This window comes from Melospiza melodia, chromosome 1, assembly GCF_035770615.1.
Source record: "Melospiza melodia melodia isolate bMelMel2 chromosome 1, bMelMel2.pri, whole genome shotgun sequence".
NCBI lineage: Eukaryota > Metazoa > Chordata > Aves > Passeriformes > Passerellidae > Melospiza > Melospiza melodia.
Genome location: NC_086194.1, coordinates 18155125 through 18172946, shown reverse-complemented (window position 1 = coordinate 18172946; position 17822 = coordinate 18155125). Strand labels below are relative to the sequence as shown.

The 17822-nt window shown below is 41.0% G+C and overlaps 1 protein-coding gene across 18 annotated transcripts in view; it reads left to right on the top strand.

The window, feature by feature from the left end:
• KIAA1217 (KIAA1217 ortholog) overlaps positions 1–17822 on the top strand; it is a 335499-nt gene that overhangs the window by 286144 nt on the left and 31533 nt on the right. For 15 of the 18 annotated variants that reach the window (XM_063149891.1, XM_063149934.1, XM_063149854.1 and 12 more), the window contains 3 exons: positions 7814–7918; positions 8342–8391; positions 16092–16252. In XM_063149891.1, coding sequence (XP_063005961.1) covers positions 7814–7918; positions 8342–8391; positions 16092–16252 — 316 coding nt within the window. The remainder of the gene's footprint in view (positions 1–7813; positions 7919–8341; positions 8392–16091; positions 16253–17822) is intronic. The other 3 variants (XM_063149992.1, XM_063150009.1, XM_063149924.1) reach the window with 1 other exon arrangement.

Genomic DNA, 17822 nt, shown 5'->3' with positions numbered 1-17822 from the left:
GTAATTTAGGGGAGATGTGACACCATCCATTATTAATTTGAAAGTATTGTCAACCCATGATGAATCCCTAGTTATTTTCATTTGTGTAAATTTCAGTCATTGGAAAAAATATAATAAAATAAAATGATTAACTGGGATTTTTCTTTGCAGACAGCCAGATCATGTTACAAGAACAAATGATGTTCTGTTCCTGGTAATAAGGGAATATATTTCACCCCCGTTAAGAATGACACTCTGATATTACAATTTTGGTTCTTTATGGAGTGAAGTTTTTCTCATCTAGTGTTAGGAAATGGGAAGAATTTATCATTACTGTCTTATCTCCTGTAAAACATGAATTTGCATAAAAATAGGACAGTTGTTTACAATAATCTTCCTTGAGGGGGAACTGCTGAGAAAAGCAAGTCTGTCCCAGGGAAGAAATCGAAACATGAATACTGTTCCCAATAATTTTTCCAGCATCACAAGTAGTTGGTGACCTGACTGTTGTTAACTTCAGTGTGATGGCAATGATGACAATGATCTCTCCTGTCTTTTTAAGGACCTAATTTATACAAAGGTCTGTGAAGGCTTCTCCTGCCTTAGACCCTGCCCTGGGAGAGAAAAAATCATTGCACTGCCAGGTGGTTGCTATGTGTTTATATGAGCTGCGTTAATCTCTAGCGTATTGTTTGTGCTGTTAACTTTTATAGAGCTCTTTAGGGAAGTGAAGATGAATAGCTGGAAAATGCTGAGCTCACAGAGGCCAAAGGTAACTGCTGATTGCCTTAACCACTGGGAAGATACAGAGCTTCATATAGACCCTAGGCTTTCCCTCTATCTAAGCAGCTTGCTCAATAATTAGTTGCTGCTTACCATGCTTGGCCAGAAAAAAAAGTGGGTCATGAGATCCACTGGTGGGGAAAAAATGGAAGAATATAAAGAAAAACAGCCACCCACAAAAATTACAGGCTTATAGCTTGGTAGTTATGACATAAGAGTATGAGATAGGGCATATTACGATGTAAAATCAGTGAAATTGGATTTTTATGTATCTGTTTCCGAGAGAAAGTTGCAGGTATCTGAAATTTCATTTCAAGCCGTCATTATTATATCTAGGAAATTATTTGAAGGAAATTTGCCAATTTTAGTCCATTTACAGATTGAAAATTCTACAAAGTTCATTATAGGAATTGAAAATAAGGAAGGACACCGAAAACTTTTATGTTTGTACAATTTTCTGTCTTCTGGGCATCTCAGCTGTTCACTCAGCTGCACAGATATGCACAAGAGTGTTTGTTTGTGAATGGATAAAGAGAAACTCCACAGATAGTTCTGCAGCTCCTTAAAAGGGAGTTTTGCACCAGGTGTTTTAATCCTGGTCCCAGAATATATTAACAATGAAGAAAACAACATTTGCATAATTGCACTTCCAAATAAATACATGATCTTAAAATTCAGCATGGTGTGTATTAGGCACATGACACTGAAAGAATAATTTTGAAAGCTGTCTTTATGGGTTGTGGCTTTTCTTAACCTTGAGGAAGTGTGACTTTCTAAAAGTAATTGTAAATATCAAAAGGAATTCATGCAAATTGCATGCAATATTAAGAATTGGGTTTGAGTTCTACAAACACAAAATGCACTAAGCTTTAATTTAGCTTTATAATAATCTCGTGAACTTTGAAAGCAAACACTGTTTAAACCATACTAAACTAAACAAGGAGTTATCCATGTTGAGGTGCTCTTTTCCTGCTTCATTTGGGATTGAGTTGTTACAAGGTTGTTATGGATACCTGAAGGGCGATGTTCCTAATGGCAGAATGGTATCCCCTACCTTGTTGTGTAGGACTTAGAGTTTACACCCGTAAACAGTATGGGCTTGCTTCTGTGAGAAAGAGTATTTTTGGGATTGTAGAGATAGGTCTGAATTCATTCTCTTCCAGGCATGATAAAATAAATAAGGTGTAGGCTGCTCTGTTGTATATGTAACCCACTTGCTGATGCCAAGTGCCTGAGAGCCAGGCCACGGCAAGCGCAGGGCAGTGTGTTCAGTCAGCCTGCCTGCAGAGGTGTCAGCTCTGGGCACACAGAGGAGCTCTTGGCCTTGGAGCTGCTGAGGAGAGAGGTCTTTTTCATCTCTGCACTGTGGCACATGAGACTCCCCATCCTGACTCATTCAGGAGCAGGTTGAGGACCCTGCAGGCACCAAACCCATCATCTCAGCACTGTTGTTGCTTTAATCCCTAGTGGAGTGTGCTGAGAGCAAAGAAAACATCTCTTGTGTCATGACTTTATGGAAATTTCCTCGAAGCAGCACTGTCATAACCTCAGGACAATGCAAGTTTAAGTATAAATCAGGGGAAAGATTGAAAGGGATAGTGACAATGTCAGAAGTAAAAGTGAATCTCTCTTCCTATCTCAATTCTTCAATTTTGCAGTCCAAGGCTGAACTGGGATATCTCTGTACTTTATCAGAAAATGTTGGGTACTTAAAACAGATATCCTGGTTTTGTTGAAGGAAATTGTTCCATTACCTTTGGAACATTATCTGCAGCAAATTTGGATCTACAAGAGATGAAAACTGGGATTTCTGAGCTCTTCTGTTGGAGTTTCCCATTTTAATTTGACACCACGGAAGCCAGTTTCATCAAGCCAGTTATTTAAAGCAGAGTTGAGAGGGATTTAATTACTTCATGTAATGCTTTCTTGTAACTCTTTTACCTTGGCTATTTCCAAGATAACTACTTCTGTAGTGGTATAAAGGATTGACTAAATTCTCACAGTTAATTCATTTACCAGAAGAGTCCCATATAAAGCTCTTTTACAAAAGTGAGAAGAAACAAATTCATGGAGATTTAAAGAAATAAAAGATGTTAGTATTCATGTGCAGAAAAATATTAGAAGTTATAACAGGTTACAGCAGTTCACCTTCAAAGGGTCATCATCTCTTAAATCTGTGGTCTACTGGAAGAATGAGTAAATTCTTGTGTGCATGAGTTGTTTAAACAGAGACTTGCTGTCATATTTTTGGATGGCTCATTCATGTAGCTTGTGGGACATTTCTGGAAGTTACTACAGGCAAAGCAGATGTTTAAATGTTGATAAATTGGAAAAGAAGCTGTTTATCCAAAAGTGCATTAAATTAAATGCTGTTTAACCTAAGATCTTTGCATTTACAACACAATTCTAGATTATTTGATAGTGCGAAATATATATATAATAAATCCTTCTACTCTGAAACAGCAAAATAACTCTATGGAATACTTCTCCTCCAAAAGCATTTTCAGGGTGTACTTTGGTTCTCTTCTGCCTGAACGCAACTTTTGTCCTCTTCTTTTTATGCCATACTAGGGAGAAAAGATGACAGTTGGATTGAGCAAAAAATGTGATCACATTATGGGCTCATGGCTTGCAGTTCAAGACTAAAGTGTAATGGCCACGTGTAGATTATTAGATCTTGTCCCCCCCCCCACAACCACTTTATTGTTTGATATGCTGAAGTACAGATGGACTCTCTATGCATTAGGAAAAATGACCCTGTTTTGTAAAGTCATGAACAGTGAGAGTTAAAGGAGTGTTTTATAAGGGGAGGCTTTACAAATACACTGTCTCAGACACTTTTCACAGGACCAGAACTGCATATTCCTCTGTGAAAGGTGTTGAATAGCCAGGCAGAAAAAATGAAGTCAAATGACCAATACAGGATGGAGGAAAGGTAAACTGTATTTTGTCTTCCTTGTGTTAGAGGAACTGTTTGTAGGAAGATGAGAGGCAGGCTCTGGGATGAGAGTTGTCAAATAATGTAATAGCTGGTGTGCTTCAGAACTTCCTTTCCCCTTTAGTTTCAAGATGCAGAAGGTTTGAGTTTAATCTTCTCCTTAGAGGAATGACATATTCACCTGTGTGAATCCTTCTGTGGGAAGAAAGCAGAACACAGAAAAATTCTGCTGATCTTTGGTTCCCACCCTTTCAAGAACCCCTCTCATCTGTTTTGGGGGAATTTGCAGTAAAGTCTTAAGACACCTTCACTTGAATCTGGGAAAGTCATTGGGAAAAACAGCCTACTCCTGTTCCTTTCTTTTCCCAGTGAGGTAAAAAAAAATTGTAATGAAACGTTTCTATCATACAGTATAGAAAGAAATGTTTATTTCTCTGTCTCTGACCCCTTTTTCATTGCTTCACTTGGAGCTTAACTATTAAATAGGAAGTCACAGAAAATTTTTTCTCCAGGAAGGTGTGCCAGGTAGTTCATGGTGCAGATTTGGTGTTTGAGTACATCTTTTGTGGGTGATGTGCTGCGCTGCCTGGGGTTGGACAGGAATGTGAATGAACAGTTACACAGACCAATTTTATTCTGCATGTGTAAAAAGTATCTTCTGTGATGTGAATATTAAAGATGTCCCCAGGAAAGGACAGTAACATGCAAGTGGCATGTCACACTTTAATAGCATTGCTGTGACAAGTGGATACCAATTCAGCAATATGCTGTACCCCTTCTTGGAATTACTTCCAGTTCACTGCAATAGAGGGAGTAACATGAAAGATCAGTGAAGCTGTAAGGAAGAAATCTGATATCTGGTGTATCATGTTCCCCAGAGAAGCAAGGGCTTGCTTTGGTTCTGCTGAAATTGGGGAGTGAGATGCTAAGGCAGGGCCCCAGTTCCTGGACATCCCTAGAGCCAGAGCTGTGGGTCAGGCTGCTGGGGAGAAGAGGGCTGGCAAGGGGCCTGTCCCTGCCTTCTTGGCCAGGGTCTGTGAGAAGCCAAAGCCAAGTCTGACAGAGTTCTGCTGGGCGTTGCTTCTGACCTTGTCCTCTCCTTTCCTCCCCAGCATGCTGCCACCTCTGACTCTCCCAGCATTCACAGGAAAACAACGTGAAACAATGCCTTTCTGTGCTCAGGCTGATAAAATAGCCATTTCTTTCCCAACTGCTGTAAAAGGGACCCTCCCTGCTCTTCCTGGGTGGTGGAGAGATGCAGCTTTATCTGGGAAATTAATCTGGGAGCAGAGACGGGTTGGCTCTTCTTGGCCCACCGCCCTTGTGGTGGCAGCAAGCAGAGGCACCACTCTGTTCCCTGTCTGCCCTCTGTGCTACTGCTCCCCATCCCAGCCTGCCCTGTGTCACTGGAGCCTGTCCCACGCCTGGGGACCCTGCCTGCCCCATCCATGGGACTCTGGCCTGCCCTGTGCAGGCAGAGCTGCTGGGACAGGCTGGTCCCATCTCCCCTCTCCACACCAGTGAGCACAGTGAGGGGTAGAAAACACAATGCTGAGAACCAAAAATCACTATTTTTGTCATGGCAATGCTGGTATCCCTGATAGACCCTGGCCTTGTGCAGCCTGAGGAAAGCATTGTTGAGTCTGCTCCAGCCCTTCACAAGGAAGTTGGAGGCAAAGGGGTCCACTGCAGGTCCTGTCCGTGCTCCTCTGGGGCTTTGTGGTGACGGAACTGGGCCACCAGCCCTCCAGCCACACCAGGCCAGGTTACAGCCCCACCACCAGGCCATCTGCATCCCTTCCTGCCCATGCTGGAACAAGCTGCCTCCCTCCACCTTCAGTCTGACTGCCTCCAAAGATCAGGTTGTTTTATTTAATGCCTAAAAGGCACCTTTCAGACACCTGTTTTTGAAATGTTTGATGCTAATGGCCATAACAAGTCTGGGTGTTACAGTGGAATTATTACAGGAAAAATCTGCCTGGTTTCTAACAGAGTAACTCCAGAGCACAAGTAAATTCTTCACATTCTTAATGCTTTTACCATATGAAAAATAATGTGTTCTGTGCAATTGATTCCAGTATTTCATTCGTTTTTCATCATCTCCTATCTTGGAACATCCCTCTCCTTCTTAACAACATACTTTCCTAGATTTCATGGCAAAGGACAAGATCAGCTTTGTGTTGCCATAATATCTTTTGAAGCAGAAAATTGTTTCCAGATTATCTAATGTGGGATGAAAAAAACATCATATTTATGGATTGGTAAAACAGATAGACTTCCAGTTGAGCTTAGTTCCAGGAAGGTTTTGTGATGATTATCTGGGGGAAAAAAAATGTTTTCATTATTAAGTGTCAAAAATGCTGCATGAAAGTTTGTTAGAGTATATTTATCCCTGGGTTTTAGTACTTGTTTTTGTTCCAAAGGTTACTGTAGCCTGCACCAGTTGCTTATTTTAAAACTTGTAATAGTGGAAATTCCATAACATATTTCTTGGTTTGAAGTGAATTAAGTCAGATTCACTAGTCTTCTCATCACCCTTCAAAATACCTTTCAACATCAAGACAGAAAAGTGAGATGCGTGCACTGCATTAAATTGCAGTAAGAACATGTCTGCTGGCTGGGGACTGACTGAGCACTCTCTGCTTCCCGGCTTGTGTCTGTTAGCATCTCATTGCTTGTTTTGCTGCCCTGTTTTCTCAACCTCTGGGTGTCTCTGAGTCTCTCCTGGCTATGGTATCTGTGTGCTATCCCAGGAAACCTCGTTCATTCCCTGAATGTGAATGAAATAATTAGCCTGGACAATCCGTCTGGCTACAAGCAGGGCTGGTTACTTGCTTTTTATCATGTCAGCTTGCTTTTGCCTGTTATTGGTACCTACATTTGAGTTTCTATGACTCTTATTGATTGATGCTATTGCTTTGGCCACCAAAGTGCAACTGCAGCTGGGGTGGCCAGAGTTTGGCTGCTCCCGTGTGCGCAGAATGCCGCTGTGGTGATGGATAGGCCATGCAGCATGCTGAGTCTGTGTCTGAGTTTGTGTGTCCCATCTTCTCTCATCAGTCCCTGCTGCTGGTCTTAACCTTAATCTTGCTTTTTGAGAAGTTTTCTTCCCAGTCATCTTCCAAAGCCACAGCCTGCTGTTAGAATGTCCTCCTGCAAGTCTCCCCACACACGTAAGTGCTGTGGTAGAGGGATGCCTTTTCAGAAGGTGCCATACTGATGTGTGTCTGTGTTGTGGTGTGTCTTTGACATACTGGCATGTACAAGTAGGCACCTGTGTGAGCAAAAGGCTGGTTTGGAGCCAACTGAGGAAGTCCCCTGGTACCTAACTAATATATGGATTTATGCAGACAGATAAACACGCAGATGTTAGCATTCACATCCAAAAAAAAGTTATTGTTCTTGTTTAGTGACCTTTGGTTCCTATGGAAAACACTGGTTATACTTATTATAACTCTACATCTCTTTTCTTCTGTTTTTTTGGGAATTTCTCAGGATATGTGCACAAAAGAAAATCTGTTTTATTGTAACATTACTGTACAGTCTGCATTTTGTGCCTCTCTGTCACATTTCTGTCCTTTTCGAAGCAGACAGTTGTGATGTCAGGTGGAAAGGATTTGGGCTGGAAAGTCGTCTGCTTGGGCAGATTAAATGCTTCCCAGACAAAAATTCTGAGTCTGGGGAAAGTAAAAATAGTAACAAGAAGTGTAAAGTCTTTAATTCTGAAACCTTAAGTACAGGCAAAATGATTGGCCCAATGTAGGTAAAAGAGAAAATTCATGTAATGCTGAAAAAGACTTTTTCACTAGTACCAACTGGCATTAACAAATTGTTTTAGGTGCCTGTCTTGTGAGGTCGTTAGAAGTTTATTACTTGGTTGTTTGTTTTGTTCTTTTTAACTAAGCAGATTTTTTAAAATTGTCTGTTAAGTTGCAAAAGCTGTCCAAACTGAGATCTGGTAAGCTGCTGCAATAAGGTATATGCAAACTGTACCCAAGGGCCTTTGCACAAACTCTGTAGTGTCTTTCCAATCCTGTGGTAATCATTCACCTAAAAAAACAAGTCTGAAAGCAAATATATCTGGCTTTAACGAACGGTTCTCTTGTCTTACAGAGAGAGGATACAAGCCATGGAGAAACAGATTGCCAGTTTAACTGGTCTTGTTCAGTCTGCGCTTTTAAAAGGGCCAAATACAAGTAATAGCAAAGATTCTTCTAGGTAAAAACAGAATTCATCTGTAATGATTTTAGTAATCAATCAACAAAAATATATTTGATTGTAATAGTAAAAAAAAATCCTAAATGCTCAATCATTTTTAAGTTTCTTTATCATCTCCATGAGAATGCTAGGCAGAGAGGGAGAATATGCCAAATGATAGATGGATATGAACTGCATTACTCTTCTTTGTGATAAAAAGAATTAATGTAGCTACATCTCTGTGCTTTCTACTGCTTATACTCCATTCATTGCTTAACTTCTGCTAAAAGGTGATTAAAAAAATTGCTGATGACTGACAAATTATTGGTGATTTAAATTAATAAATATATATGTTTTAAGGCAATTAAATTTGTTGAATATAAACTTCACTACAATTTTAATAGTTAGTAAATTAAAATTTCAATTTTTCTTGTTATTATTTAGTGAGAAGATGATGAAAATTGTGTCCAGCAAGAGCAGCGCCGACACTGCAGGTAAGATAATTCACTTTTAATTTACACCTTATTCAGGTATATTAATAGTTCTAACATTACAAACATCCCAGCTTATGGAAATGTCAAATTTACTTAAATTTCCATGGCTGTACTGTCAGAACGGAAGTTTAAGTGCAGGATATGGGAGTTGATCACATCTTTAAGAGAGGAATTTCTGACAGGTTGAGATGGTATTTGGAATGAATTTCCCACCTGTGCTGAATAGTTTAAATGAGATGCAGAGCCTCTGCATCTGGAGAATTTTCCAGTGACTCATCCTGTCTATAGGATGTATGTATATCTGCAGTTAACCCTAGATGTGTCCAGATTCCTGTAGAAGACTAAATATTTAATTCCTTTTCTTGTCACCTGAACTTTTTCTAAGGTCCATCTGTCACTAGGATACTACTGATGTAATGACATCAAGAAACTTAGCAGTCAGCAAGACAGCACTTTCCCTAATTAAGCCACGTTGATCTGTTCCTAATTATTAGTGTGCATCTAAACCTTTCTGAGCAAGCATCAATTATGAAGCCAGTAAGAGCCGGTCTTGTTTTAGCATCCCTCCTGGAGAGCTGTTTAAGTGTGTAAAAGATTGAGTTAAAACTGTTGACAAAGAAGATTTCCATGAGGTTGAAGCCCTTTGTGTAGAGGCTGCTGCTGGAGAAGTCCGCAGGGTATTGGTGTGCTTATATGCCTCCCCTTCACCTTTGTCATGCACTGAATGCAAATCCAGGCAGTTCCCTGCTTCCTGGTAGTGCTGCTCCCACAGGGAGGTCTGTGCCCGGCAGGTAGTAAACCACACACATTTCTTAGCAAACCTATTATGCTCCTAACTAGCCTTTCTGTTGGAGCTGTTAGCTCACGTTCGGGATTCCTGTTTGTCTGGAATTGCACTGTGTCCTCCTAATTGACAGAAACCAAACTAGACCTGGAAACTATCAACCACATGGAAGAGAGAAAGAGCTCAAGTCCTGGTACTGAAGCTTTGCTCCCAAGCCACTCTCTGGTGCTGTTCCAACTCTTCCCTTCCTGGATGGGGAGAGGATTACTTAAAGCTTTGAAGAAATAAGTTGTAATTTTTCAGTTTCAGACAGTATAGGGAAAAGTCTGTCATTATTCAAAGCAGCTGCAAAATGGTCTTCAGATTTTTCCCTATTGCAGTGTCATTACAGACAGAGAATTTATGGCATTTCCCACTTGCACAGGCCTCACCTCATATAAAGCACTTATGAAACTCTCACAACCAGCACATACAGTGCCTTGTTCTCCTTTTTGTGGTGCATTGCAAACAGCAGCCTCTCTGCTTTCCCTGTGGTGGTACCAGTTCAGACTTGGTGAGGGGCACTCAGTCAGAGGACCTGATCCAAGTGGGTGCTGCTTTGAGTGGGATCTTGGGCCTTCAGAGGTCTCTTTAAACCTGAATTATGTTGTGGTTTGTGTGTGCATGTGTAAATGTGCACTCAGTCAAATGAGAAATGGAACACTATTCATTGGGAAAGCAACCTTACATAAAGCAAAAACGGAGATTCCCTGGGCAGTCATGCCCAGCCCACCAGAATAGTGTGGTTCATCTGACCAGCAGCCATTTCCTGGCACTGTTGTTCCCAAATGCTCCTCACTCACTACCTTATCATATGACTGACATATCCCTGAAATGACAATATTACATCTAACAGCTGCATGTGCAGCCATGGTGGAGGAGATGGAGGGTGGGGACTTTATTTACTGTCAAAGGCCAGATCATCATCTGTCACTTACTGACTGAGACATTGCTTTGTCACATGGCCATGTGCCTATCCAGCATGTGAGTAAGGATTCCAGCATTCAGCTTGTGCTATGGATGCTTTTCTCATCACCTGGGAGAAAGGGAAAGGACAGTGGGAGCGGCCATGCAGCCAGCAGTCTGCAAGGATCCCTATCAGTACTATAAAATACAGTTGTAACTACAGCGCCTGCATCTCTATATGCTGTCCTTCCAACACGACTCAGCCACAAAATTAAATTGTAGTAGGTAGGGAACAAGGTGTGTTGACCCCAGTGTACTACAGTATTGTAGCCCACACCAGCTATTAGTGGAGACTGCTGTGTAAAAGAATTATCTTGTATAATGGAATATTTTCCCGCTTTTGTGCCCGGAATTGCTCAGGACATGGTCCAACGAGTCAATGCAGTTTAACTTGAAAATTAGGCAATCTGCTAGAATAGAATGTTTCTCCTTTTTGTAAATATGCTTGGGTTCAAAGAGAAGCTAGACACACTTCTGCTGACCGCTGTTTTGTTCTTCAATTCACCCCAATCTTTATTACATACAGACATTTAGGCAGTGACTCTCTCACTTTACAATTCCACTTGACAACTGTGCACTGAGATACCAGTTTTAGCAATTTCAAAGTCTATTTGAAAGATAGAGTGGTATAAAATGTTGATTGAACAGTCCTTTCTGGAGTTCTGATAAGCAAAAATGTGAATTGCTTCCCGTTCTAAAAAATAAAACATCTGTGAAAGATAATATTGTCTCATCAATGTTGAACCAACATTGTATTTTATAGTATGTGTTCCAATGATAGGAGACTTTTGTGCAAAAAATAGACTACATCCCTTGGGATGGGAAAGAAACCAAAAATTCTAAACCCTTGATAGCTCTATATAGCTAGATTGTGAATACTTTGTTTGGTATGTCATATGAACCAAATTGTATTTAATTGGCTTTTGCTGTGCTGGTCTGTAGAAACCATTGACTTCTTTAACCCCAAATATTAAGGACTCTGAAGAAACCCAGCTTTTTCACTGAGGAAGATGAGTCTGGAATAACAATATTTGTCTGCATTTCTTATCTTGTGTTGCTTTAGGCTCAGTTCTTTCATGGGGGATGGGTTCAAAGAGCAGTAACCCTCCACAGACTGGCTATGTCTTTTCTGCTAATGTTAGGAGAAATTCCATGACTGAATCCTTATAAAGGTCTTCAGTTCCTGAAACACCATCATGGCATCAAGGAACTCGTGATTTAGAAACAACACATGATTCTAAAACCAAACCATACTAGTAAGAGTCACCATGAGATTACTAACAAATACCCTGAGAAATACTTGCATACTCTCTTTTCTGTCATATTTCTGTTCATCACCTGGAGATTGATAGACTAAATCCTGGATTCATTTATTAAATTGGGATCATTTGTTTCATGGATAACCAAAAAAACGCAATGGCTTTTTGCTAGTTGCTGCCTTGTTAGAAGAGGAAGGAAGACATTTCAGTATTATTTGAGAAGGGGATCAGGGAGTACAATTTTCTGCACTGACACCACCAATACAAAACAAGAGGAAGATGGCAGCAGGGAGTAGTATTACAAACATAGGGCTCAGATTCGATTCCCCATTCTTTGTGAACTGTCTTGTCATCTGTGTATATCTGTGCGCCCTTCTCACATGCATGACTCTTGCTGTGATGACCTCTGAATTAAATCATTGTCCATATCTGCTTGCTTATCTCAAAGATAGATTATGCTAGTCTTAGAACTCCATCAGCAATTGCAGACAAAATAGGATGCTGAATTCATTTTGGATCAATGAGATGAAGTTGCACACTAATGTATAGATAGAATATTTTGTTATTTTGAGGCTGATTTAGTGCCATCTAGTAACTGTCACATCTCCCCAAATAATGCTTGAAAATATTGTGTCCTTTAATTAGATTAGTTATTTAAAAAAAAAAATATTGTGGTGTGTCTTCTGATGGTCTTTTGTGCCAACCTGCTTCAAAATAAAATCTTAGCATTTTATTTAAAAGAAAAAAAAAATGGGAAACGGAAGGAGAGCAGTGTCTTTACAACCATAGCAAAGGTCAAGTGTCAGTGAGTAGAACTCATGTTCCTTATCCCCTGCGCACACAGCAAACCTTTCCTCTTTCTGCACTTCAGTTTTCTTTGTACTGTAAAATGGCAGCTTAGTTCATTAGCCTTTGTAAAAAGTTAACTTTTTTTTATTTGTCCAAAGTATTAGGAAATTATGGTGGGAGGTTGAATTTCCCTTAACTAGCTCAAGAGGGGGTTTATTTAAAAACCCAAGAGCCAGTGCTGTTTCTTTCCCTTTAATCCATTTGGCCTCACATCTAATCACAAAGCTACAGCCTGGGACTATTCCAACAGTGAGCTACACTCCCTAGATGAAGCAGCCCCTCATTCGGCCGCCCTTTATTCTTTCTTGGTGAAAATATGAATGTGTGAGAAATCAGCTGCTGATGGTTATGGCTCACTCAGTGTCCTGTGTCTCACACCCACTGCAGTCAGCAGTCCCACTGCCCCGTTTCCCAGGCTCTGAGCACACTCTGCAGCCGGGACACTGTGGCAGCCAAGAGCACCTCATGCTGAAAAGAGGTGGCTGAGGCAGCAGTGAGGAGGAGAGCTGCTTTGTAGGGAGTTGGAGACATTTATTGCTTACAGAAGCAGATCACAGTCCATCTACACTAAAAGGAAAGCAGGCACCCCTTCCTGAGAAAATATGTGAATTGACTGGGGTCCAGCATGGGGGGAGGGACTGGTGGGGTCTGATTCATGCCTTGGCTGCCTCATCACAGGGTCAGGGGCTGAGGTTTTGGAGCTTTTGCTTGAGGCAAAGAATAGCACAAAGGTAGGTGTGCTTTCAAAAATAGTCCAGATTTGTGGCTAGGGATCAGAACTCTTGGAGGCTTATCCACATTTTTCAGACTCTCTGGTGGTTTCTGTCTGTAAGGTTTATGAACTAAATACCATTCTCTTAAACAAAAAAGGCAAAAAACAGTGCATGTGGGAGGGAAATAGATGCTTGACTATAGGAGAAACTGCAGTGTACATGTAGACAGATAAGTATGAGCATACATTAGACAAGCATGGAGTGGGTACATAATGGCAGTGAACAAGGACTGTTTATTTCTTGAGTGTTGCTTTCTGTTAAGGAGCTCTTTGAAAGTCAAGAGACCATTGAATCATACTGGAGTATAGCAAAAATGTGCAGCAGCTTGCTCAGCAGTGTAATGATGAGTACTGTTGTTGAAGCACCAAGCAGATCTAGCTGGAGCAGGTTCAGGGATGGTATAGCATTACAACAGCCTGCACCAAGCTAGAAGAACTTTTTGTCTAAACATGTCTCCAGAAGCTCATAGCATGGCACACTCTATGTAGCATGGATCCAGCCTGTGCTTTTATTGAGCAGAATTTCAAATGAAGGTAAAGTAACAAACATGATTCCTAAAAAACTTTTTTTTTTTTTTTAATAAAAATAGGCTGGAGTGATGTCCATCATTTAAGAGTCCTTCCCCTAGATGAATTTTGCAAAGGTTGTATTTGAGATATCCACACCTGTTGGAAAAGGAATAACTGTGTTATTATGCTGAGCTGTACTCAGGCACATTTGGAGGAGTAGTTCAAAAGATTATGAGGGATGAGAGCATGGGTAGAGAGCTTCCCACTCTGGGAGTTGTACTCATTCCAGTCAGAAGATGTGTCATGCTCTTTAGTGCACTGAAAATTTGCCTTCAGCAGGCAAAGCTCACAACACTGTTTTTTGTTTGATTTCATTAAACTTGATAGAATGTGTGGTTGTGGCAACAGATGATGACCAAAATCCCTGTGTAAATCCATTGATGAGCTATTTTCTGTTTCTTCAGATCCTTTTTTTCATCATAGAGAAGGATGAAATTGAAGTAGGGAATGACCTAATCATGGAATAGAATCATGGAATTATTTAGGTTGGAAAAGACCTTCTAGATCATCCAGTTGAGCCATTAACCTAACACTGCCAAGTCCACCACCAGGCCAGGTCCCTAAGCACCACATCTACACATCTTTTAAATACCTTCAGGGATGGTGACTCAACCACGTCCCTGTGCAGCCTCTTCCAATGCTTGATGACCCTTTTGGTGAAGAAATTTTTCCTAATATTAAATCTCCCTGGCTGTAACTTTAGGCCATTAATATTTGTTCTATTTTTTGTTATCTGGGAGAAGTGACCAACTCCCACCTCCTTCCAACTCCCTTTCAGGCAGTTGTAGAGAGCAATAAGGACCTTGAGACTCCTTTTTTCCAGACTGAAAACCCCCAGCTCCCTCAGCTGTTACTCATTAGACTTGTGCTCCAGACTTTTCACCAGTTTTGTTGCCCTTCTCTGGACATGGTCCACCTCTCAATGTCTTTCTTGTAGTCAGGGCCAGTTAATGCTGTAGTTCAGGGAGCAGCAGCCTTCTGTGCCATTTGGGATCAAGGAATAAAGTGGATTTGACAGTGTGATGGGAAGAGTTTGCAGGACTACAAAGTACTGGACTTAAAAAATGAAGTTTGTTGTACTGATGGTCTGTCTTTTTGTCTGCTGGGGGAGGGGGGAGGGACGCATTAGGAAAAAAATTTGAAGAATATGGGTGTGTAAGTGCAAATTGTGAGAAGGAGCTGACATTTTTAGTACCTGATGAGCTGGAATTTGCTTGTTCTGTCTAAAGAGAGCTTCTTCCCAGGTAGTTCAGATTGAAAAGAACAAGCTTGGCATTGTTCCTGTGCAGAAGAACAGCATTCTTTAACAAAGAAAGTTTTGTGAGGACAACAGTAATTATTTTCAGAGTGTGGCTCGGCTCATTTCCTTGTGTTATGCTGTATTCCTTTCTGACAGACTAAGGGGGAGTGGGTGGATGCAACATGGCTGGAGAGCCTCTGGCACACCATCATTTAATTCCTCTGGTTTTATAGGGTTGCTGCTGGAGGTGCCTGCTAGAAATAATGCAGTTGTCCTTTAAGCAGTGAAGCAAGATTTTCTATAGAAATCTTTTCCCCATATTTGGCAGCTTGACTGAATCCATCTCCTGTGATGATTAATCAAGAAATACGTCATTCAGGAGTCCTGTGAATGAATTTGCATCAACTTGGTCTCAGACATCTCCTGGGAGGACAGTCCTGAAGTTACTTCCAGAACCAGTTTGATTTGTTGCTGTTTTTTGTTATCAGCAGTTAAAACTTGTCCCCTCTCCACTGCATGTGGTCGAAAGCAGTCCTGGAGTAATGCAGTGCTCTGGTAGAACTGAGGTTCCAGCACAGATACACTCTGATGCTGTGCAGGCTTTCCTCAAAATATATTGTATAGGAATGTGCTTTTTGTTCATGGAGTGACAAAACTTTTTTTTGTTTTTAAAAATGAAAAAACTTAGAAGTTTTTTTTTTTAATTAGGTAAAAAGGCACTTTATAGGATTTGAGGGACTTTATTTTAAACTTAAGGATAGCTAATTGGACAAGAGTGAAGAAGTATTGCTTAAGCAATTTACTAGAAAAAAGAAGAGAACAAAAAAACTAATTGCTCTTGTGAGATGTTTTACTAGGACCAAGAACATTTAGCACTTGGCTTGGTTTTTTTTTGTAAAGAGTTCTATTATTTTGCTTGTTTTGTTTTGTTTTGTTTTTAACATTACTACAAAAGCTATTTTACTAATTTTATGCTTTTTAAAGTAGCTGAGCTATTTTAGGTGTAATATAAATATCTAAGAGCTTATGAGACTTGGCTTAAAAAAACTATATATCAATTGGGTGAGGAGGTGCCAGTCCCTGTTGGTACTGAGCATTGGCATCCATCATTTGCTTTTCTCATCCACCTGTGTGAAATACCTGTGGCTTCAGTGGGCAGAGGAGGGATCACGTTTGCACTTTCTCTGCTGTGAACTCAACCTGTGCTGCTGCTCATTGCAGGTGCTGCCACCATCTCTGGGGGGAAGAATGCCCTGGGAGCTGTGGAGTCAGCTGTCACCCACCACCCCTCTGGAGCCCCAGCAATGCAGCTCAGCCTGCACGGGATGAAACGCAGCGTGTCGGATCTGCGCCTGCAGCTGCACCAGATGAAGCAGCTACAGGTATGGTTATCTGGACAATGCTGGGAAAAAAGGTGGCTTGGCAGCAAATGCCTTTTTGCTCCTTCCCTCTCTCTCATTTTCTCTCTTTACCTTTTGTACAGTCTCAGTAGCAGAATTCTAGCAAAGGGCAGACCCAAGTACTACAGACACAAAAGCTTGCATAGTCCTTGAGGTGTGAGAATTAGCTCAGTTAAACTACTGTTGCTCAGATATTGAGAAAAAAAATCAATTTCTAGCTTTGTTGGATGACTCTCTAGATGAAAGCACTATTTATATTACAATAATTTCAAGTCTGTGATTACAGTTTGGATCCTGCTATGCTATGTGCTGTATAAACATGTCAGAAGAACCATGTTCCTGCTCCATACTGTTTACAGTTGAGACAGATCTTAAGTCCCTGAATAAACAACTTTGATGTCAGGAAACCCAAATGTAGCTGAGGATCAGTAGATATGCATTAAGCCAGAGTTTGAGTGCTGTATTTACAGAATCCAGAAAAGCAGCCAACTTGAACAGTAAGAAAAAAGGTATTTCAAATGTTACTGCAAAGGTTTGTTGTGTCCCACTTACACTCAGGTTTCAAGAATATCTTCCCAATACATGTCAATACCTCAAAACCTGCAAGAAAGAATACAACCAATGAAGAGTTAACAAAAATAGTATGTTGGCACATACAGTCATGCTGCAAATATAAATATATGCTGTTCATCTCAGACACTGTAAAAATAAGCATATGCAGCTGTACAGGTCTTCAGCCTTTTACTTAATTGGAAACTGAAGAGCACTGTGTATTGTCTCAGAAGATGGAAAAGAAGGCAGAGCACTTTTGTGGACGGTGGGGGAAGCTTCAATACTCTGCCAGTCCCTCTTACCCAGAAAATGACATCATATGTTAGCTATTGTAGGGCTGCAACTGCTGGTTTTATAACCAGGATGATGGTACCATGTCAATCACATTTGACTTGCTGATAAATTTTAGAACAAAATAATGATAATGCAAATCAGAGTTCAGAGCGTGTTTTACCTTCACCTCCTTATCTAAAGAAAATTGAATTATGAACCAGTCATCAAGCAAAGAAGCAGAAGGGTGAGGTAAACATCAGTGTAGGAAAATGTGTCCAACTGAAGGTCCTGTGACAATGTCCTGTGCTCTGTTTGCTGGGAGTGCAGAGATGGCAGATGATACTTGGAGCAAAGAGTTGTATCAGGTGACCTCTGCCTGCGATACAACTCCCCTGTGTTTAAACTTTCAGTTTAGGATGAGTATGCTCCAATAGCAAATGTCCCTTTCCAAAGCGCTTCTCAGCAGTGCTGCCTACGTGCCGGCCATCGTGTTCCTCATCTCGTTTGAAGACACTGGCATGTGATCTCTGCCCTGGCACATTACGTAGAAGTGCATATTTTTCCACATTTGTGCTGCAAACCACTGCAGCCCCTCTGTCCTCCTCCACACCATGTGCCAAATGCAGCTCTTGGCAAATGCCTTGGGTCTGGTCCCCAGCTGTGGTCAGCACATGGCCCCAGAATTGGCTGGAGGCTGCAGGGCTGCTTGGAGGCAGGGAGCTCCTCC